Below are 22,765 nucleotides of genomic sequence, written 5' to 3'. Positions count from 1 at the left end.
TAAGTATTTTGTTCATAACATTGTGTATATGCATTTCTAGCTGTTACTTTTGCTTTGTGTTTTCAGAATGTCTGAAAGGGCAGCATATCCTGTATAATACTCTTCTCTACATTTCTCAGCCGTCCATGTGGCTTTTACTGGCATGCATTATTATTCTCTCCTTCTCCTATATGCCTTAAGGTAGGGCAATTCTGCCACCCACTGAAGTTCAGTTCTAAAAAGCTAATAGCTTTGGCAAAATAGCAGAGGGGTTAGTTATTTTTTTCAAGTTAGTGTAGAGAAAAGGGAATAGAACAGGTTCTTCCCAGATGCCTGATTTCTAGTCAGCATGCGGCATGAATCCCTGGTTGAGCACGTTTCAGCCATCCTGTGCCTCAGGAGAAAACCACCACTCCTGCCTGCGTCGCTATGGTAACTGATGCTCAGCAGGCAGTTGCAGTTTCATTTAACATACTAGCTTTTAGAACTTGAGGGGAAGCATGCTTTCATGTAAGAGAAAGGGAAAGGCAAGTGGTTTAATTAATGTGTCTCAATTTAACATAGGGATACAGGTCACTTCCACTGTTTGACCATAGCGTGTGTAGCTCTGTTTTATATCTGTGTCAGATCTAAGGCATCAAAGGATGGAATATTTCTCTCATCATGTGTGAAGTGTACAAAGTGGGCAGAAAAGGAGAGACGGGTTGTGTTGGACCCTTTGCAAAAGGTTTTTCACTTTATAAAACCATCTCGGTTTGAGAGTGTATAGAATTGCTTCCTCTTCTCACATCCACAAAGGAGGCCTGAGAGATGGGTTGCTAGGCAACCTCACACCGAAGACTGGGGCGCTTTGAAATTAACATAGTTGACCTCCCCGTCATCTCTGCAGCTCTGCTATTCAAAACCATTTGGTGAGGTCCTAGGACTCAAGAAAATAGATACAAAACGTAAATACAAAAATAAAGAAAGGGTGAAACACATCTAACCTTTTCAAGCAAAGATCAGGATTCTCTCAGTGAAAAAAGGCAACAGTATGAAAAAAGCAGGTTGAGGGGAAAATGGTATTAGTTGCTATAAAACTAGAAACTTATATTTTGAATAATCCAGGAAGCAAATTTTCCTTGCTATGTTTTTAGAGATGTTTATAACTGCCATGTAAACTATCATAGCAAAGAGTCTGAAAACACTTAAAGGGCAAACAAAAAATAAATCAGTTTATGATAATAAGATCTACTACATATTTTTGATGAAAAGCTCAACTCTCAATCCTCAGCACGTGATGTTTTGCTTAAGCTCCAGAGTCTCCTATTCTCCTTCCTGCCACTACATCATTAATATGACACTAGTTGGTGTGGGAAGGGATGGCATTTATTTTGCAAGTAGATGAATATTTGGAAGGAAATTGCAAAGCTGGTTTATGGAGCAAAGCATACACTCTTGTCAGCAATAAATTATTTAGTTTGATTTTTAAAATACTTTATACCACTGCAAAATGATTATGGTAACATTTTAAGATAGGCTGTTAAATTTATCAACATTAAAATCAATCAAAATTGGTGGTGCTGTGGAAGGTGGGGGACAGTAAACAAACCTTGAGGTCTTTTAGTAGATTTGTTTTTTTATCATGAGTGTTAAGTGAAGCAATTCTGAAGCTATTTTAGATGGATTATAGGATTGAAGAAATGAACAAATATGTTGAGGTTTTTGGGACTCAGGGTCTCCCTGTGGAAGAAGGAATGTACAAATGAAGACTGGGGAAAAGCAAGAATGAACCTTAAGATGATAAATTGGAATTTGAGAAATGGATGTAATTTTGTGATTCCTAAAATATGTGTTAGTATATGAGTATGTGTATTTATATGTGTGTATACATGTGTATACATGTGTATGTACACATATATATATACATGCAAATGTTTTTTATTTGCTCAATGTGTTTAGAAGCAATTCACCCTGTGTTTAGAAGCAATTCACCAATGAGCACTTAGCAGTAAGATCTTGATCTCTGATACCATTCCCCCACTAAAGAAAACCAGGGCTGCTTGTAGAAACTGCAGCTTGCAGGGCTGAGGCAGGGTAATTAGAAGTTCAGCCTAACACATTTTGTTATGCTGAAAAGCAGGGAAGTGCTCAAAAAAAAAAAAAAAAAAAAAGTGATGGGGGGATGTCACAAGCCCACAGGGGCCAGCTTAAAGCAGTTTCTGCTGGCCAAAACTGAAACAATTTGAGCACCAAAAAAAGAACATTAATGACTTATGAATCATTGGTGGGGGGAGGGGGAAGGGAATTCATGAACCCATATGATATTAAATAATAGATTAATACATAAAAAGTAAAAAAATAGAGGAAGGGGCTCTTGCTTACAGTAAAATGCTGAGTACTGACTGGTTGGTACATGTGGAGAAAGTGCTGATGATAGATTGTATTTAAAAATTTTTTTAATGCTTATTTTTGAGAGCAAGAGCGCGTGCATGTGAGAGATTATGCAGGGGAGGGGCAGAGAGGGAGAGGGAGACAGAGAATCCTAAGTAGGCTCTGCACTGTCAGCACAAAGCCCTATATGGGGCTTGAACCCATGAATGTGAGCTCATGACCTGAGCCAAAGTCAGACACTCAACCAACTGGGCCATCGAGGTGCCCCTAGACCGTTATCTTTTATGACCGTCGTGGTAAAGAAGAGATCAGGCAAGAATCATGCTAATCTAGGGGGTATTTTTGAAGAAGAGTAGACTATGTGTATGATCTAGAAGTGTCTCCTCACAAATTGGTTGCTCGTTACAAGGGAAAACAATAACAACTACATAGTGGAAAAATTTGATTGGGCAATCAAAATTAATGTCACCAGTGAGGACAGATGGACATTGTGTGCTTCCAGAGGACACCGGAAGGACACAGCATTATCTGGTATTATGGCCAGGTATACTCAGTGTGGATCTAATCATTAAGAAATATCAGACAATCCCCAAACAAGGAACAACTCTACTCAAGAAAAGGAGGGGCTGAGTGGATGGATTCTTCAAACATGGCTGTGTTATAAAAGACAGAGAAAGGCTGTGGAATTGCTCCAGGTTAAACAAGACTAAAGAGACATGACCAGCAACACAGTTATATCTGATCCCACAGTGGAACGGGTCTGGAGGAAAAGGATGCTATAAAGGACACTATGGGATCAACGGACAGAGAGTGGAAGATGAAAAGTACCGTGTCTATGTTCAATTTACTGAAGTTCACAGCTGTACTGTGATTATATTAGAGAATATCCCTATTCTTGGGAGATACACAAGAAAGTACGTAGGAGGACAGAGGCATGTATGCAACTTACTCTCAAAAATGCTTAGAAAAAAACATTTTATGGGGTGCCTGAGTGGCTCAGTCGGTTGAGCGTCCGACTTCGGCTCAGGTCATGATCTCATGGTCTGTGGGTTCGAGCCCCGTGTTGGGCTCTGTGCTGACAGCTCAGAGCCTGGAGCCTGCTTCCCATCCTGTGTCTCCCTCTCTCTCTGCCCCTCCCCCGCTCTTTGCCTTACTCTGTCTCTCAAAAATAAATAAATGTAAAAAAAAAAAATTAAAAAAAATTAAAACAAAAAGAAAAAAACATTTCATGTATAGATAGGAGTATATATGTAGTGTATATAAATGTATACATAAATGTATATATAAACATACGTAAACACAGAGAGAATATATATTAAATGTATATATAAATGTATATATAAACATACGTCATACACAAATGACAGCACAAATGAGGTAAAATAATGGCAATATTTTAATATGTATCTGTGTAAGTGGCATGTGGGCGCTCTCTGTACTTTTCTTATTCATGCAAGTTCTGTAAGTTTAAAATGACTTACAAATAAAGAGTTAAAGTCAACCAAAAAAAAAATTTTTTTTTCTCTTTTTGTGAAAACAAAAACAATTTGTACAGGAACTAAAATAAGGACTCTTTGATACTTAATCTGTGAAAACAACAACACATACAAAAAAATGTTACACTGTAACCCAGGGTTGTGTGTTTAGCACAGAGAAGTGATAGCAGGATACAGACACACCCTGGTTGTACCATTTCTTTCTCTTGCCTCTTTGTGTGGCATATGTTTAATCACTTTAACTTTGCTCTTGGGTGTTCTCAGAATCCTGGACTTGCCCAACTCCTAAATTCCCCTCAAACTGTCCTCTGCAATTTGTGACTTAGGTCAATGTGAAAAATTGACCAGTTTTCAAGAAATTATATGTCAAGAAGTTTTTATTCATCAACTAGAGTAATTTCAAGTATTTCACGTAAACTGTTTGAAAAGAGCATTTATATGACTGTTTAGCATTTTAGCAAAAAAGTTTATTTTTTCCCTTCCAAGTTTTTAAACGTAGTGTGTTTTTCAAAGAAAGTTTAATCTGTAACTGTGGGGCAGGACCTGTTACCCTGACCCATTACAAGTGTGGATACTACTGACTACTTCACAGCTGTTTGTGATTCAAAAAACTTTTTTTTTAAAGCTTCTTACATCATTTACCCATTAAAAATAAAAGTAGCCTGCCTTTGGCAGAAACTGAAATAGTAATTACCTTCTTAAAATACCCTTGTTTTTTTTAAAAACAGAGTTTCTTTCACATTGCCAAAACAATTTGTTTGAAGAAAGATAAAAATAACATGCACACTATTTGAAAACAGCTTGGTTTAAAGATTGCCATAGATTCTAAGGTTATACCGCTCGGAAGGAAGGCATTTAGAACCTGCTCATTACTCAGCTTTCCTCATTTATGGGATCAAATTGCTTTTATGGGCATTGTGCCAGATTCATTTATGTGCACTGTAAGGCAGATTGTAGAGTGAAGCATTTTTCTAGAAAACATCTGGCTCTTAAGAAGAGTATTAAAAGGTGTGTAGCACTTTTTTTTTTTTTGCTCATAACTATGATTTATTATGTTACGGTAACCCCCCTCTAATCTGGCAGGCAGACTTCCAGCAACCACAGCCAGGAACCTGGAAGTAAGTGAAAAATATTTTAGAACCCAAGGAAAACAGAGGCCCCCAAATTCCATGCATATGAAGGAGAGGTACTGCATTTAGGTCAAAGTCCATTTTCTTGATTACAAAACTATTGGAGCAAATTAGTGTAAGGGCTCCTGAGGCCACCTTATATGTTACACCTCTTTCTACAGTTATTTTGTTCCTTTACTCTTATAAAAATCGTGCATGCCTGCACTCTCTTAATTTTTCTAAACACCCCTAGAAACCTACCCTTTTCCTTTTCGTTTTTCCCTCTTCTCTTCTACCTTCAATATCTATTGGCTTTAAATATTCCAAGATGTTTAAGCAGCTCCTCCCTTGGGGAAAAAAAAAAAAAAAAAAAAAAAAGCAAGACACTTGTCATATCCCTCTGCAGCCAGCACTCTGTCACCCTTACCTTCAGTCCTGTATCTAAACATTCTCCTGCACTGTATTTCCTTACCTTCCATTCACAGGGCTGTCACTAACCCACCAGGACCTTTTGTTCAAATTAGAAGAGGGGATCCTCTTCCTCCAAGTGGGGGGCAGTTGCAGGACCTAAGACCTGGGTGCTGGATTTCAGCCTCCACCCACCACCCCCGTAGCGGGGTCCTTCCATTCAGGACACGAGCTACACAACCACACTTTGTGGCCTTGTGTGATTTCAGTTATTTCCACTGGCAAAACTCTGCTGCTAGAATATGGGCTAAAAGTGCAGAGGACTGGTTTTGCTCTCCGTTTTCCCGCAGTTGTGGGACTGTGCTCTTCACCCATTTTGACAAGAGAAGCTCCTACCCTCCTTAGCAATTCCATGTTCTATTACCGGCTGTTACCCCTTGGGTTAACATTTTCCAGCAGCGTCTTGTTCTATCTTCTACATCCTGAATCTTTTTCTCTGACAACTGAAATAAACCAGATTACATTTTGCATAAACAATTAGTAGTAGAGTGTGGGTGTTAAGAGTTGAAAGAATGCTAGCTTTTGTGTCGTTTTTTTCTACTCATCTTTGTTCAGCTAAACAGCTGTAACAGGCAGCAAGAAGCAAGCTTGAGAACGTTATTCTCTAAAAAAACAAAACCAAACCCAAACTTTTTTAGTGTAGATGTTCACTGCAGTGAACTTGAATAATAGCAAAGAAATAAATTGCTGATTATTTCAGCACTCAGATATAACTAGCTATAAATTGGGTTAACTTCATCTAGTTTTGTATTTATATCTATGCATCTATTTTTTTGCAAGTTAATATATGAAGTTATGTTTCTTCTTTTTTACTATTTTGTGAGAATTTAGTAGTTAAAAATCTGAAAAAAGTTTCAAAAAACACATAAAAACATCTTCGAAAATAGTTTTTGATGACTACAAAATAGTTTTTGATGACTACTCCATTATTGGGTACACTTTTCATGTATTTGACACTTCATTTATGTTGAGTGTTTTGGTAACAATAAAAAAAAACTCAAGCTGTTTGCTATCACATTTTTTTAACCGAAATTTCTGAATATTTCCGATAAATTTTCTCCAAGTGGGATTAGTCAAAGGACAAACTCTTAATCCACATTGCCAAAATGCGCTTGAGTAAGGCTGCACTGCGCTCTGCCAGCAGAGTGTGAATGTGGGTTTCCTTGCACCTTTGCCAATCTTTCATTTCAAACAAGGCATTTGTTACTTTATCAGCACTAGTGCTGCTATAGGATCCTGTTATAAGGCTATTCACTTGTCGTCTCTAGTCCCAAACTCAAATCGTTTCTGTCAGTCTTAACTGGTCGTTTGGTTTCCATGATTGTTAGCTACTCGTACCCTAATGCAAAGTTCAACCTAGCTTCCTCAGCTGTGGGTGCATAAAGCCCTTCCAGAATTGCTCTAGGTTCTTGACTTTTGGAAAGAAAGCGATTTCTTCTTGGGACGCAGTTCGTCATACTAGCTGATTTAAGCTCAAAGTGCATTAAACTTTGATGGGATGGTATTCTGATCCTAGGTTGACAGAAAATTCTTCCCTGCTGTGCTCCTCTCCTCTGTCCTGAGTGCAGCCCCCAAACCCTCATCTAACTTGATTCCTTCAAGCAGCAGTTCAGAGCAGTCTGAGCTCCCGCTTTCCTGGATGTGTGGTCCTGGGTACGGCACATAAGCTGTGGGCAGAAACCATGCCATAGTGAACAAGAAAACATCAGAGATTGGTTAAGTGCTAAGTGGAGTTTAAAAAGGGTGATATGATAGAGTATGACAGGACGGCTACTTTAGATCATGGGCCTGGCCGTGCACATGGCCTCTGAGGAAGAACAGGAAATGGATACCTGAAAGAAAGAAAGAATAAGCCTAGAGCAGGAAGCTTGGAGACAGGAAGCAGGGTAAGGGAGAGGAGTAGGGAATAGAGAGAGAATCCTGGGTACAGGAGGTGAGGGCAAAAGCAGAGCTGGATGAAATGAGATTATGCATGTAGAGAATACAGCACAGTGTTCATGGGGGGAGGGGAGAGGGGCAGAGGGAAAAAAGAAGAGATAGGGTGGGGAGGAGGGAGAACGTGAATGAGAACCCTGAATCCTGTCTGATTGAGCTGTCTTGGGGAGCTTACTTGTCCTCTTTATCATACCTTGGACTGCATTTTTCTCTTCGGTGAAGGTTTTTCTCAGTTGCAATTGCTACTTGGCCCTGTTCCACTTATAATAAGTACAGCCACTATTTATTAAGAGCCTAAGTGAGTCAGATTCATTATAGGTTTTATATATGTTCTCTCATTAAATCTTACAACAACCTGAGACAGATTTATTCTTATATGCTTCTTTATGGATGGGAAACTCAAGGCCGAGAGAGCCCACGTAACTTGAGAAAGACAAAACATATAGTCAGGGGTAGAGCCAAATGTAAACTTAGGCTGGTCTGACTTCAAATCCATGTTCTTAACTGCTACACCACACTGCTCCTCAATTAGACTTCTCTTTGGTAGTTTCCACGTTTGTAAGAACTGTGCATTCCACTCAGTTCATCTTGTTCCTCATTACTTGACTATCTCTGTGACAGAACATCTAGTTTCGTCTGCTAGCCAGATGTAGACAAGATAATTTGTTCTTATAGACACAATCTCTCTAGCTCTATAAGATGTCTCACTATGGCAAATAGGGTATGAACTTTGAAGTTGTCTGGGTCAGTATGGAATCCAGATTCTGATGCTTTGTCTGTGACCTTTTGCGCAAATCATTTACCTGCACCTCCATCTTCCTCACCTGAAAAATGAGTATTTTTCTTCTGGAGAATTGAATGAAAATTAAAAGACATAATGTAAGTAAAGTTCCTAGAATAGTACCTAGCAAATGGCAGGTGCAAAATGTTCAGTGGCTGCTGAGGAAACAAAAACAAACTCCTGATTTTACAGAAAGGAAGACTGATTTGGAAATGTCTTGCTGGGAGAAGAGATGTTCTGCTGTCTCTATCCAATTTCCAGGACTCTAGCATCCCATGATGCAAATTCACTAGAACTCCTAAAGGTATTCTGTTATATAATGTCCTTAACAGTATCCGTTCAGGCTGAAATACAAAGAAAGAGATAATCTGCCACAGTTCCAGAGTTGTAAACAGGGATAATGAAGCCTATGTCCTAGGGTTGTGGGGTGATATTAACTGTACTAAGACACGTGAAAGTGTTTCAAGAGATAAGAAATGCTTCATAAATGCTCTTATTATTAAATAGTTTCATGAAACACAATAAAGTAGGTGAAAAAGAAGAATGATTAGGGACGCCTGGGTGGCTCAGTTGGTTAAGCGTCCAACTCTTGACCTCAGCTCAGGTGGTTATCTTGTGGTTCGTGGGTTCGAGCCCCATGTCAGGCTCTGTGCTGATCGCGTGGAGCCTGCTTGGGATTCTCTTTCTCTCTCCCTCTCTCTGGCCCTCCCATGCTCATGCGCTCTCTCTCTCTCTCTCTCTCAAAAAAAAGAAGAATGATTAGAATTTTATAACATATAATTGGAATTAAAAGGACTCTGGAAAATTGTAGAAGTGATCAAAAAGAGATATAAAAAGAAATAAACATAGGACATTTAAAAGCAGCAGTGACTAAAAAATACTCTGTTTATTGAAAATGCAAATGACATAGAAGACTATGATATTTTTAAAGACAAGTGAGAAAGAGGTGACAACAAATCAGAAATAATGCTAAAAATTGAGTTTATTAAGATTAGGTTAAACTTAACCTAAAAGACTGAGAACTGCTGGGCCAGAGGGTGTTAGGCACGGTAAGGTAAGCAGTTGCTTTTGTGCTTGGTGAGTCCCTGTTGACCAGAAATATTGTCACCCTTCTCTGCCAGATGTTACAGTGTCTGAAGTCATCTCAAAAGACCGAGTCTTTGGGCTAAGGTTAATTATTGCTGTAAGAGCTTACCTATGTAAATGGATTTCAGGTATAGATTATTTCTTAAGATCACATTAGCATCAAAAGCAGAAAGAAGGAGTTCAACGAAGGGAAGGGAAACTCACATTCTTTGTATTTTTCTAAAAAGATTCTTCTAGGCAAGTCACATATTCTGTGCTACTACTCACTAAACATTGTGAATTGTACAGGGAGCTTACCCTGATTTTGCAAAACTTACTATGCCTCTTGAGTTCCAAGAGTAATACAAACCATAAATTTGTAAAGTCTTTATTAAAATAGACTTTTTATTTTTCATACATTATTAACAAGAAAATTTTTTCAAACCTTTGAAACAGCGAAGAATGTTAACAAAGAACAACAGCGTTTTAAATATATTTCCTGAAATAAACAACTAATGTTCCTAAGAAAAGGTATAGGATACTTAATGACCTAGTATTTAATAAAATGTTCTTTATAGAAATGGGTTATAATCTTTACCACAGAGACACCAAATCTATTCCTAATCAAGACAGGCAATCAAATAAACCAGCTCTAAGTCACCTGCTCCATTAGAAACCATCTATGTGACATAGCATTTCTCTTTATATACAATAGCAGCCTCTGCTGGAGAAAGAAAAGGATGCTTCTGTTATAGAGCTTTAGCTCAAACCTATTTTGACCCAGAAGAACTGATTCCTTCCATTTCCTGCTGTATCAACAAACTAAATTGTAACAGTTTTCAAGGTCTCAAAGACATGCGGGCCTTATCAAGTATATCCTTTCTGATTTTTGGATAAGTTGGATGTCCTTCAAGAACCTGCAAAAACAAAAAACAAAAGCACAAGAACTTGTAATTGATTACTGAGAACTAGAGCTATAAAACTTACTGGAAATATGTATTACAGTTGAGATTTCATTGTATTAATATTACAAATATAACAACACTTCTTAAAGGTGACATTTGAAATGTGACGTAACTCCTAGTAATAGTACTTAGAAGACAACAATAGAATACATGTGAGAAATACAACAAATATAATTACTTCCTTAATGGATCAGCTGCAAAAAACAAGTATGTATCAATGATTTTAAATATTTAGAAAGTTTAGCTAATCGGGGCGCCTGGGTGGCTCAGTTGGTTAAGCGTCCGACTCTTGATTTCGACTCAGGTTATGATCTCGTGGTTCCCAAGATTGAGCTCTGCATCAGCCTCTGCACTGAAAGTGCAGAGCCTGCTTAGGATTCTCTCTCTTCTCTTTCTGCTGCTCCCCCGGCTCAACCACATGCTGTCTCTCAAAATGAATAAATAAAAACTTAAGATATTTTAGCTATTCATATGATATTAATAAACCCTCACAAAGTTAATTTCGACCAGTAGCACATATCAGATATACTTGGAGTTATTTTGAAACATACAAATTTTTAGGCCTACTGAGTCTAGTAGTGGGGAGATACTCATTTTTTAAAAAAGAATTCCACAAATGGTTCTAATGCATAACCTTACATTAATGTACAACCTTAACCTTAATGTGAAACACTGCTTTACAGAGAGGCTCAGCAATCAATAGCAATCACTGAAGCCAAGTATTTGCTATAATGATGCTGATACAGCTATTTAGGATAGGAGACATTACATAATTCCTTTCGAAGGAGCTGCTTTTCTTGGAGCTCCTAACAATATAATGCCTTATCTGGAACAATGGTGCAGTGCCTTATATATCAATGGGACAATGTACATATAAGGAAACTGCAAATTCTAAACCTGCAACTTAAATATTTGTCACTTGCTAAGGGATCATCTAGTTAGGGATAGATTACAGAAATGTAATTGAATGACTTCTAAGTAACAGAAATACCTCTTGTCTCTAATTTATAAATCTGAATTCTGCACTAACCAGACTTAGACACATTCACAAGAACTTTTTTTTTTTTTTTTTTTAAATTTTTTTTTTTTAATGTTTATTTATTTTTGAGACAGAGAGAGACAGAGCATGAACGGGGGAGGGTCAGAGAGAGAGGGAGACACAGAATCTGAAACAGGCTCCAGGCTCTGAGCTGTCAGCACAGAGCCCGACATGGGGCTCGAACTCACGGACCGCGAGATCATGACCTGAGCTGAAGTCGGCCGCTTAACCGACTGAGCCACCCAAGCACCCCAAGAACTTCTATTCAGAAGAATGGCTTGGAGAATCAATAGTTTTAGTTCACATGCTTCTCCCCTTGTCTCTGTCTTTAACGTGACACAAACATTTTATTATTTGAGCCTCAATTAAAACCATGTTTGATTCAAGTAAATTTATTATTATCTAAACTTTGAAAAGCAGAAATCTCTCCCAGATGTATTTGATGAAGCCATTTAATCCAAATACAACATCGTCTACCTCTGCCATTGAGTAAGATGTATTCATGTACATCTTGAGATTAACTAAAAGTAGGAAATTGTGTATCTGAAACATTTTAAGAAATCTATATTGAAGTATTACCTGGTGACATACGTCAATTGCATCCACATATCTTTTTGCTTTTAAGTAATTGAATGCCAATTTGTATCCTGTTAAAGACAAAAAAAAAAAAAAAAAACCAAAAAACAACATAATGATGTAGCACTATTTATAGAGCACACTGCTAGCATTACCTTTTTTGCCCCCTCCTTTGTTTGCTTACTCATTTGAGAAGTCTTAACAAAGGCTGGTGACTATACTGTAAAGAGAGAAGGGATGGGATAATGGAAGGTGGAGTGGCTCAAAGGGAGAACAGGTAGCGAAAAAAATGGAGTTAGAAAAAGGACTGCAGTGAATATCCTGTTGGGTTAGAAGACTGCCATCCTACAGGAGTGGCTTTTGTAACTTACTAAAAAAATCCCATTTATTTCAGATTATAGTAATAACTCATCACAGGGCAGTAAATGATAACACAACTACTCATTTATACCACATAGGTTTATTTAGCACTTAACATGTCAGGCGCAGTCAGGAAGTTTACATTTTATTAGAGAAGGAAAGTATATTATTTAAGTAATTATGTAAGTATGTCACCAATTTCCAAAGTGAGATAAATGCTATGAAAAAAAGGTACAGGCCAAGAGAGCTATCATAAGCAGCCTGGGTGGGGAGGGGGTGGGTATCAGGCAATGCCTGGAATCTGAAGGATGAGGGGATAGGCCGAGGGAATCGGAAGCAAGATGGCAGAAGGAGCTGACCAGGCAGCAGTAGTCATGGGACCCACAGGAAACAAATGGATTTGGAGTACGACAGGGCAGAGCAGTTGGGAGGGTGGCCCAGAAGAGGACAGAGCAGTCACCAGATATGCCACATCAATGATTAGTAACAATTATCACAATTACCGATACCGAAATGTCATGTTTCAAATACTGACAATTTAAAACAAAGTTTTAAGACATTCTTAAATGATTGCTGCTTTTCTGTAAGAATGCTGTAAGAGTTAGCAAACAGGAGATAAGACAAATAAGATATGATGTATACCATGATGTAAAATAATATGTAATTAATACATTCAATATTTCACTTTACCTCTTGCAAATATCAATCAGGGAAATTTAAATGCTGCTCTTGGGGTCTAATAAAAGTACCAAAATTTTTTTTTTTATTCCAAACAAATACTTGAAAGGAATTACTGGCTAATGTAATCATAAGGTAGTAAAAAGTAAGAAACAGGACTTATCTGAAATTCATAGTGTTTGATAAAAACACACATGAACACATATGCCTATAAAACCATCAAAGATGAAAACAGTAAGTTTAGGAGAGTTAAACTTGATATCATTACAAAGGAATTGTAAAATTGGCTAATAAAGGTGGTGACATTTAAAAAGGAAAACAATTTAAGATGTCACGCCATATCAAACATACTTTACATGAAAACTAGAGCCATAAAAGTTGGACTTCAGTTTTGGGGTCTGGCTTCCTGACTGGCTTTGAGATCTCAGGTGAGCTGCCAACTTCAAGTTTCCTCATCAACCCCTCCTCCCCCCAACTCTTAGTGTACTTTTAAGATCAAAGGAAATACTTGCTGTGAAAGGATTTTAAAAGTTTTAGAGCACCATACAAATAGGACTAATAGTAAAATAGAAGAACAAAGTTTTAATGTTGGAAGAAACTTGATAGATAATCTTGTTCAAAATATTTTAGGGAGGAAATAAAGGGCCAGAAATGTCAAAGGATATGTACACTGAAGCTGCATTATACCTGTCAAGCTTACAAAAATTCAACTCCGTGTAATGAGGGGAAAAAAGGTAGCATGGCAGGGGAGGGGGGGAGGAGGAACATGAACAATGTACACAGTCTAGTGAGTGTCATATAACCAGAGAATGGATGTAAAGGGGGAAACAGAATTGTGTTTTCTTTTTGGATCTCAGTTCCTGGTGCCTTTCATAGTGACAGTACTCAAGCCTCAATCCTTTGGAAAGAACATGACCATGATTTTAAGGATTTCCTGACAACTATATAAGTGAAAGGCAATTGCAGGTGTTGGATACAATGACAATCTGAAGGAAGAAACTAAAGAATGAACTGGGAGCCTCAGAGAAAACTTACTAATGAGAAGTCAGGGAAATTGACAAAATCATCTATAAAATACATAGATGACACAATGAAAGAATGAATGAGTTGGAATATTTGCTGACGTCTTCCAAAGAACAGAATGTTTAAATAACTTAACTTGTAAATGTATTCCTTCTGTGGAATAAAATATATTTAAGGAATTTTTATTTTACAAGCTGACTTTATTGTGTAGGATACATGATCTTAAGAAGGAAAAATACTATCAACAAATGGTATGGTATTAGTTCCTGTGCCATATACCAGTCTAGTAAAATAACAAACTCAAGAAAAATACAAGGTGGGGGAAGTCCTGAACTGACAGCAGTTAATGTAAAGATGACTTATCTGATTGCAAATTAAATCTGAGTCCATACCATGACATAGCTGCTCAAAAGACTCATGCCACCTTAAGGCTAAGTTAACAACTGCTAAAATGCTTAATAAAAAAATAGCTTGATTATGCATATAATTAGATTCTTAAATTATACTTAAGAACTTGTTAATTTCTGGTACAACATTTTGGGAGGGACATGGACAAACAAAAGAGGCTTTTCCAAAGTTATCTGGCCATGAAATCTAATCTCTTTATACTCAATTCTCTTCATTTTTTTTCTTTTTTTAAAGAAGTAACTATTAATACCTCACCAACTATTCCAAAGGACAGAGTAGGAAGCATTATTTTAGAGTTTACAGGAGACAGGAACAAGAAGGCTGAAAGATTTGGAAGCAAGTCTCAGGAAGAATGGACAAGTAATTGAGATAGTTTGAAGAGATGTCTTGGGAGAGACAGGACAGAGGTTGAATTAGAATGCCACCATCGGTAAGAGGGAAGAGACTCTGTGGGCTGCTCCAGAGAAGAGACCTGACCAGTTTCAATGCAGCATATTTCAGCTCAGTACAAAGAAAGGGAAGAGCACAGGTATGAGCTCCTCGCAATGTGGAGGGAGGCTAGTCACTAAGTATATTCTAGATGCTGTGCATCTGGTAGGGATGTTGGAGACTGCATTCCTTGAGTCTATCACTGGAACAAATTGATGTTTCTGGATGCTCAGTAAAAATAAAAAAAAAGTTCCATGGTCATATTATTGTGAGAAACACGTCCCTCTGTGATATCCATCACAATGTACATTAGTGTTTAAAGGCATAAGAAGTTCTGCAGTAAAGAGACCTGCAGGGGCGTCCGGGTGGCTCAGTTGGTTACGCATCTGACTCTTGAATTCAGCTCAGGTTATGATCCTACAGTCGTGGGATTGAGCCCCACATTGGGCTCCATGCAGGGCATGGAGCCTGCTTAAGATTCTCTCTCTCTGCTTCTCCCACATCCCTTGCCACTGAACTTGATCTTGATTTAATGAAATGTTTTCCTAACTGATGTGACATTGGAATACTTTTTCCCACAACATTATCATTTTAGAAATAGCAGAGGGTTAAAGGGAGAGAAAGGGGCAGAGTTAGATTAGATGCAGGGGCGCCTGGGTGGCTCAGCTGGTTAAACGTCTGACTTTGGCTCAGGTCACAATCTTGCGGTTTGTGGGTTTGAGCCCTGTGTTGAGTTCTGTGCTGACAGCTAGGAGCCTGGAGCCTGCTTCAGAGTCTGTGTCTCTCTCTCTTTCTGCCCCTCCCCTTTTCATGCTTTGTCTCTCCCTTTCTCAAAAATAAACATTAAAAAAAAATTAAAAAAAAAAAAAAGATGTAACTGAGGACCCATTTGAATCTCAGGACATTATACTTAGTAACTATTAAGCTAATAATCTATTATGAACATAAAATTTATTTTTCAGAAGGACTGATAAAGGAAGTTGGCTTTTTATTTAGGAAGCTGTTTATTTTGTTCTTAAAAAATATTAAATGCATTTAAATGGAGATTTACAAATAAAACCCAAGTTTCCAGAAAAACCTAGTATCTAATTTGTTAAACTCACCTACTGTTGGATTTGTCTGATTGCCATGTTTCCATGCCATCTCATAGTTTAAGGCAGCGTCTGTATATGCTTGCTCTTTTTCCATAATGTATCCCATGTATTCATAAGCTTTGCAGCAAGACTGAAAAAAAAAATGGAAGATGTTATCAACAGATATCACTTGATTTTATGGGGGTGCTTATGACTCTAGAGGTTGACCATATTAACTCATTTAATTGGCATATAAAACAATGTTTTTCAACCTTGGCTATGCAATCAAGTCATCTATGGGACTTAATGAAAGATTCTGATCAAGTCCCACTTCTATTCCCCCCAGAGTCAGGAGTTTTACATGCTAGGCAATGGACTGTGTATTTTGCACATATACACATACAGTTTTTATTACAAATAGTTTTAAGTTAAAATTAACAGTGTAATGAACCCCATGAACCTCTATCTTCAACAATTAAATCAGGACTAATACTGTTTTAACCTCTACCCCCCACACTTGTCCTTCTGTATTATGAAAGAAAAAAAAAATCCTCAGATATTGTATCATCTCATTCATAAATATTTTACTTTAGTATGCCTCTTTACATACAAGGACTTTCTTTAAACATAACCACAATTTATCATACCTAAACGTAACAACTCATTGATATTACCAAATATCCATTCATTATTCAAATTTCAAATGGTCTCAATATCAGTTTGTTTTCTCTTGTTTTTAGTTTGTTAGGAAGATGATCCAAACAAGACCCACACATTGTAACTGGTGGAAATGTCTCTCAACTTTCTTTTGATCTAGAGGTTTCCTCTCCATCACTCTCTGTGTCTCTTTTTTTGCAAGTTTTTAAACGTAGCAAAAAAGAATTTTTATCCTAGAGTTCCTCACAGCCCAGAGTTAGTTGAATGCATCCTTGCAGTGCTTATGTAATATATTCCTATATCACCAATATTTCCTGGAAATTGTAATTAGATCTAGAGGTTTGAATTTGATTTCAATCTTTGAGGACAGAGGTAAAAGTACTTCTAGGTCAGTGCCCTGGTGAGCCACATTGGAGCCTGAGGCAAAAGGAAAAATGCACAACTCTGTATACATGTTTTTGTGATTTAATTGATAATTCCCCCCCCAGATGTTAACATTTTACAAATCAAATTGACAAGTTGAGATATTAAAACTCACAACATTTAAAATTTAAATATTTCTTTATACCCAAACTAAATTTATTATAATTTTATTTTCCTGACTTTAATGGGAGTAAATATATTAACATTTTCATTAAAATCATTACCCACTGAAAAATATATAGGGGCACATGAGTGGTACAGTCGGTTAAGCGTCTGACTCCTGATTTTGGCTCAGGTCACGATCTCATGGTTCATGAGTTTGAGCCCTGTGTGGAGCTCTGTGTGGAAGTGTGAAGCCTGCCTGGGATTCTCTCTCTCCCTCTCTCTGCTCCTCCCCTGCTCGTGCTTTCTTTCTCAAAATAAATAAGTAAACATTTTAAAAACGAAAAATATGTAAAAACATGGATATGGAGACATAAATTTTCCCCTTTTGTTTCAGGCTTCAATACCACTCAGCACAGCACTGTCAGATGCTATTTAACATTTTGGCATTTTGGCTAAAAAATACTGCATTAAATTATTTATTAAAAATTTTTTCCTCCAATGTTTATGTATTTATTTTGAGAGTGAGACAGACAGAGTGTGAACAGGGGAGGGGCAGACAGAAAGGGAGACACAGAATCCGAAGCAGGCTCCAGGCTCTGAGCTGTCAGCACAGAGCCCGATGTGGGGCCTGAACTCACAAACTGTGAGATCATGACCCGAGCTGAAGTCAGATGCTCAACCGACTGAGCCACCCAGGTGCCCCTGCATTATTTATTGTAATAATATTTTATTATAATTTATAATAGGTATCTTGATTAAATGATAATTTATCTACAATGGACTGTTTCTATTCCCCCCAAATCCGTACATGGAAAGCCTAACCTCCAGTGTGATGCTACTAGGAGATGGGATCTTTCAGAGCTAATTAGGTCATGAGGGTGGAGCTCTCATGAGTGGGATTGGTGTCCTTATAAAAGAGACCCCAGACAGTTCTCTTACCCTCTCCTCCCACCATGGGAGGTCACAACAAAAAGTCAGTGGTCTGCAACCCAGAAAGGTGCCCTCACCAGAACCCAGCCATGCTGGCACCCTTACTCCAGACGTCCAGCCTCCAGAACTGTGACAAATCAACTTCTACCGTTTATATGCCACCCGGTCTATAGCACTTTGTTATAGTAGCACCAGCTGCCTAAGATCATTACTGAGACATAAAGTGCCCTTGGAAATTTTGGACCCCAAGTGAGGGTTTCACTCGCCTCACCCCAGTTCAGCCCTGTCATAGATGGCGTGATCTTCCCTGAGGAGGCACATAACGTCAGGTTCTCTTTTTATGATGTTATACCCTTTCATCAATTTATCAGGGCTGGAAAATGATGATAGTCTATCACTCTTCATTTATTATCTGGAAAACATCTATAATAAGAGATGTCTTTTATACTATATTGTTTCCCAGTAGTGTAGTTCATACAGAAAAGGTAGGCTAAGTGCTTAATGCCTTCCCTTTATTTCCCAGCTTCAGAAATAATAGTTCATCAGTATATGCCAATGGTGACTAATTAGGTTTTTAATTTTTTTTTTCTTTTTTTGGATCTTTGTAAACCCATGGATTTAAACTTTTTTGGTGTGTTTCAATCCACTGCAGTTACTATTCTTACTGAGAGTTAATGTGTTCCAACTCTGGCTACTGTGAGTGTCTTCAAGTTGGCTCCTGAGTCCTTGACATGACTCTAATCATCTTCGATAGTTTCCTTGCCATCTGGTATGACAAGATGGTCTAGTGTCATCCTGTACATTTCTGTCCCAGATCTGGATGATCTCCATCTTTTAATTATACAATTCAAGGTTTCTAAGCTCTAGTTCCTGAATCTCATGCTTCCAATATTGACATGCCTAATCAGCCAAATGGCGCCTCTAAAGTAGCCATTGTGTTCAGCCATGCAATATATTGCTGTCAGTGTTCCAGGAAACTGAAATTCTATCTGCACTGAAACCTTAATTTCCATGTAATCTCACTTAATCCTAGACGAGGCGTGTAAGGGTCAGCCATTTGGCTGTTTACATTTTTCTTTTTCTTTTTAATTGAAGTATAGTTGACACACAATGTTACATTAGTTTTGGGTGTACAACATAGTGATTTACCAAGTCTATACCTTATTCCATGCTCACTACAAGCATAGTTCCCATGTGTCACCATACAACGTTATTACAATATCACTGACTATATTCCCTATGCTGTACCTCTTTTCTTTTTTTAAATGTTTATTTATTTATTTTGAGGGGGGAGGCGCAGAGAGGACAGAAAGAGAGAATCCTAAGCAGACTGTGCCCTGTCAGCATAGAGCCCAACCGGGGGCTCAAACTCATGAACCGTGAGATCATGACCTGAGCCAAAATCAAGAGCTGGACACTTAACCGACTAAGTCTCCCAGGTACCCACCCACTCCATGCTGTACCTCTCATCCCCATGACTTTTTCACTCCATAACTGGAAGTCTGTATCTCCCATTCCTCTTAACCCACTTTGCCCATACCCCTATGACCCACTCCTCTGGCAGCTATTAGTTTGTTCTTTGAGTCTGTTTCTGCCTTTTGTTTGTTTAGATTCCACGTATAAGTGAAATCATGTGGTAGTTATCTTTCTCTGACTTATTTCACTTAGCGTAATACCCTCTAGGTCTATCCATCTTGCACAAATGGCAAAGACCCATTCTCTTTTTATGGCTGAGTCATAGTCCACTGAATATATCTGCCACATCATCTTTATCCATTCTATCAATGTACACTTGGGTTGCTTCTTACCTCAGCTATTGTAAATGATGCTGCTTTTTAAACATGGGAGTGTATATAACTTTTTGAATTAGTGTTTTCATTTCATTTGGGTATATACTGATCTTCTTTCTATTTCTAATTTTTTGGGGAACGTCCATATTGTTTTCCATAGTGGCTGTACAAATTTACATTCCCACCAATAGTGCACAAGAGTTTCCTTTTCTCTACATCCTTGCCAACACTTGTTATTTTTTGTCTTTTTGATGATCCTAGTCATTGTGACAGGTGTAAACTGATATTTCACTGTGGGTTTGATTTGCATTTCCCAGATGGTTAGTGATATTGAGCAACTTTTCATGTCTATTGGCCATTTGTACATCTTCTTTGGAAAAATGTCTATTCAGGTCCTCTGCCCATTTTTAAATTGGATTTTTGTTTGTTTTTGGTATTGAATTCTACAAATTTTTCATATACTTTGGATATTTTTTCATTTTTCAAAAATTTTTAATGTTTATTTATTTTTGAGAGAGAGAGAGAGAGAGAGAGAGAGAGAGAGAGATAGAGAGCGTAGCGTACATGCTAGTTGGGGAGGGGCAGAGAGAGAGGGAGATACAGAACCCGAAGAAGGCTCCAGACTCCAAGCTGTCAGCACAGACCCAATGCTAGGTTCCAACCAATGAACTGTGAGATCATGACCTGAGCCGAAGTCAGAGGCTTAATTGCCACCCAGGCACCCCTATATACTTTGGATATTAACCTCTTATCAAAATATATCATTGCAAATATCTTCTCCCACTTCTGCCCTTTTGCTTTGTTGATGGTTTCCTTCTCTGTGTATAAGCTTTTTATTTTGGTGTAGTCCCAGTAGTTTATTTTTGTCTTATTTCCTTTGCCTGAGGGGTCTGGAGGCAGATTTTTCAAAACCTATTAATTAGTATTACCTGTTTTTCAAGTCCAACTTAACTTCAAATTAGATGTACAGACTATAAATTGATAAATGGCTTGATATTTTGGGTTTTTAAAGTTATTAAAGTAACTTAATAGCATTAGATGATCTGTTTTATAACTTAATTTGCTCAAAGAGAATAAGACAGATTTACTATGATTACGATTTTGAGGTAATTGACATGAATCTGTAAAGATAAATATCCTTAAGTTTCTAAGTTGATTGCAATTATTTCTCAACAAATAGTAACAAATTCTTTAAAAATGTTATAAGACATTCTTTTTTGTGTGCCTAAAAACCAAAATGAGCTATTACTGAAATATGGTGGAATTGTATAGACTTAAAGATTTTCAGCTTTATACCTAAAGGTAAGAACTTTTTAATAAGCAAATTAAATGCTGGAAAGACTTTTCCCCACAAAATATATTATGCATAGTGGATTTTAATAATGTGAAAACAACATGCAGCTGCAGTAAATTTATCTAGAGTATTTCTTAATAGGAGGGACAGACGTCCGCAATTAACGTTCTTCTGCAATTTTCATTAGTTCTGGGATGAGCTGGATAATCACAAATGCTTGACATTCCATAAACACTTTCTGTAAGTGGGGCGTAAACCACAGCTGAACCCTGAAACTGCATCAATCTCTATTTTTCTTTATTTTCAAAAGCAAATGGCTTCTTTCTTCTCATGACTGTTTATTTCCTGATTGTGTTAAGAATAAACATTTAATTTTCAAAAAATACACAAGAATCCTTAGAAATGGACCAACATTCTATAATAACCTATTACGGGAAGCTTGTAAGTGAAAGGTTACCAATGATGTTTTACTCTTCAATCACCTACCCTATTATGACGCAGGCACCGTTTTAATAGCTCTTCTGCCATGTCGTATTTTGCTGATTGAATATAAATATCAGCAAGCAGCAGCCAACTCTTCTCAAAGTCCTCAGCATCAATAGGATTCCAGTTCATTTTCGCAATCCGCTTCAGCTGGTTTCTGGCTCTTGGAGTCTGTTTCAAGATCATATAAGCTGTTGCCATTCCCAAAAGTGCTGGAATATGATCCCTCTGTAAGAAAGCAAAACTTCAGATGCCCATACACACAAATATACATGTTCTATGTTTAAAAGGAAACAGGGAAAGTAGCAAGTGCTACACAATGTGAGAACTGGCCTGTGAATTCTGTAACTGGCTCCACAGATATAACTGTGACATAGTCATTATTTAATACACTGAGTAAACTCAAGCTATCATGGAGAAACCTGGTCAGGCACCATGCGGTCAAAATAATTCAATAAATACACAGATGCCAGAACCACATGATTCAGACCATTAAGGCGACTTAATCTTTTGGGGACTAATTAGTTTTTATGGTTTTATACAGAAACAGGAAAAAACAAAATTCTGTTTCAGTATAATACTCATTAAACATTTGCGTTTCAGATTCTGCATTCAGATTCCTTAGTTCTTTCACTTGTAAAACAAGAATGAGAATGATTTACCTGCAAATGATATTCCTTCTCTATGTGAACTTCTACTGACTTATCTATATTGACTTTTTATCGATATGGACTTTTATCGCTTGTTTTCCCTTCCTTCTTGTTTTATTTGAAAGCCTCTTCATCCAATTAAGTTTGACCAATGAAATCTTATAAACAAGGCATGCGATTAATCACTCAGAAATTATATGAAATAAACTCATGCCTTAAAACACTCTTTTAGACTTAGAGCCTGCTGCTTGGTAATGTCTATAAAACACAATGTTCTTTTAGAGAAGAGTTCAGAGTCAGAAAATGTCACTCTGTGAAACCTACAGACTAAAAAGAATTGGTATGAAATGGAAGCCATTAGTGATCTACCCAGAAAACCAACTTACCTAAGCAATAAAAGATGAGAGACTGTGCTTTAGAAATTACAGTATCATGACTATAATAAAAGGACACTGTAAGATAGCAAGTTTGGGTAACCAATAAGGAATACTGCCAAAAGGAGACTAGAGGGGCATGTTCAATGTCCAACCCTGATCATGGTTGGAAGTCAGAAATAACCCTGGAATATGGGGCGCCTGGGTGGCTCAGTCGGTTGAGCGTCCAACTTCGGCTTAGGTCAGGATCTTGCGGTCTGTGAGTTCGAGCCCTGCGTTGGGCTCTGTGCTGACAGCTCGGA

General features: G+C 37.7%; 1 protein-coding gene across 1 annotated transcript in view; it reads right to left on the bottom strand.

Annotated features, from left to right (window-relative positions):
• Positions 1 to 9,008: 9,008 nt before the first annotated feature.
• TTC21B (tetratricopeptide repeat domain 21B) overlaps positions 9,009 to 22,765 on the bottom strand; it is an 82,833-nt gene continuing 69,076 nt past the window's right edge. Inside the window, exons 26-29 of the mRNA XM_053908064.1 lie at positions 21,443 to 21,667; positions 15,788 to 15,908; positions 11,790 to 11,857; positions 9,009 to 10,123 (exon numbers count right to left, since the gene is read on the bottom strand). Coding sequence (XP_053764039.1) covers positions 10,046 to 10,123; positions 11,790 to 11,857; positions 15,788 to 15,908; positions 21,443 to 21,667 — 492 coding nt within the window. The 3' untranslated portion in view covers positions 9,009 to 10,045. The remainder of the gene's footprint in view (positions 10,124 to 11,789; positions 11,858 to 15,787; positions 15,909 to 21,442; positions 21,668 to 22,765) is intronic.

The sequence above is a fragment of the Panthera pardus genome, unplaced genomic scaffold (genome assembly GCF_024362965.1).
Source record: "Panthera pardus isolate Hobbes unplaced genomic scaffold, ASM2436296v1 HiC_scaffold_10, whole genome shotgun sequence".
In the NCBI taxonomy this organism is placed as follows: Eukaryota; Metazoa; Chordata; class Mammalia; order Carnivora; family Felidae; genus Panthera; species Panthera pardus.
Note: the sequence above shows the minus strand (reverse complement) of the source record. Positions and strands in the feature narration are given on the sequence as shown.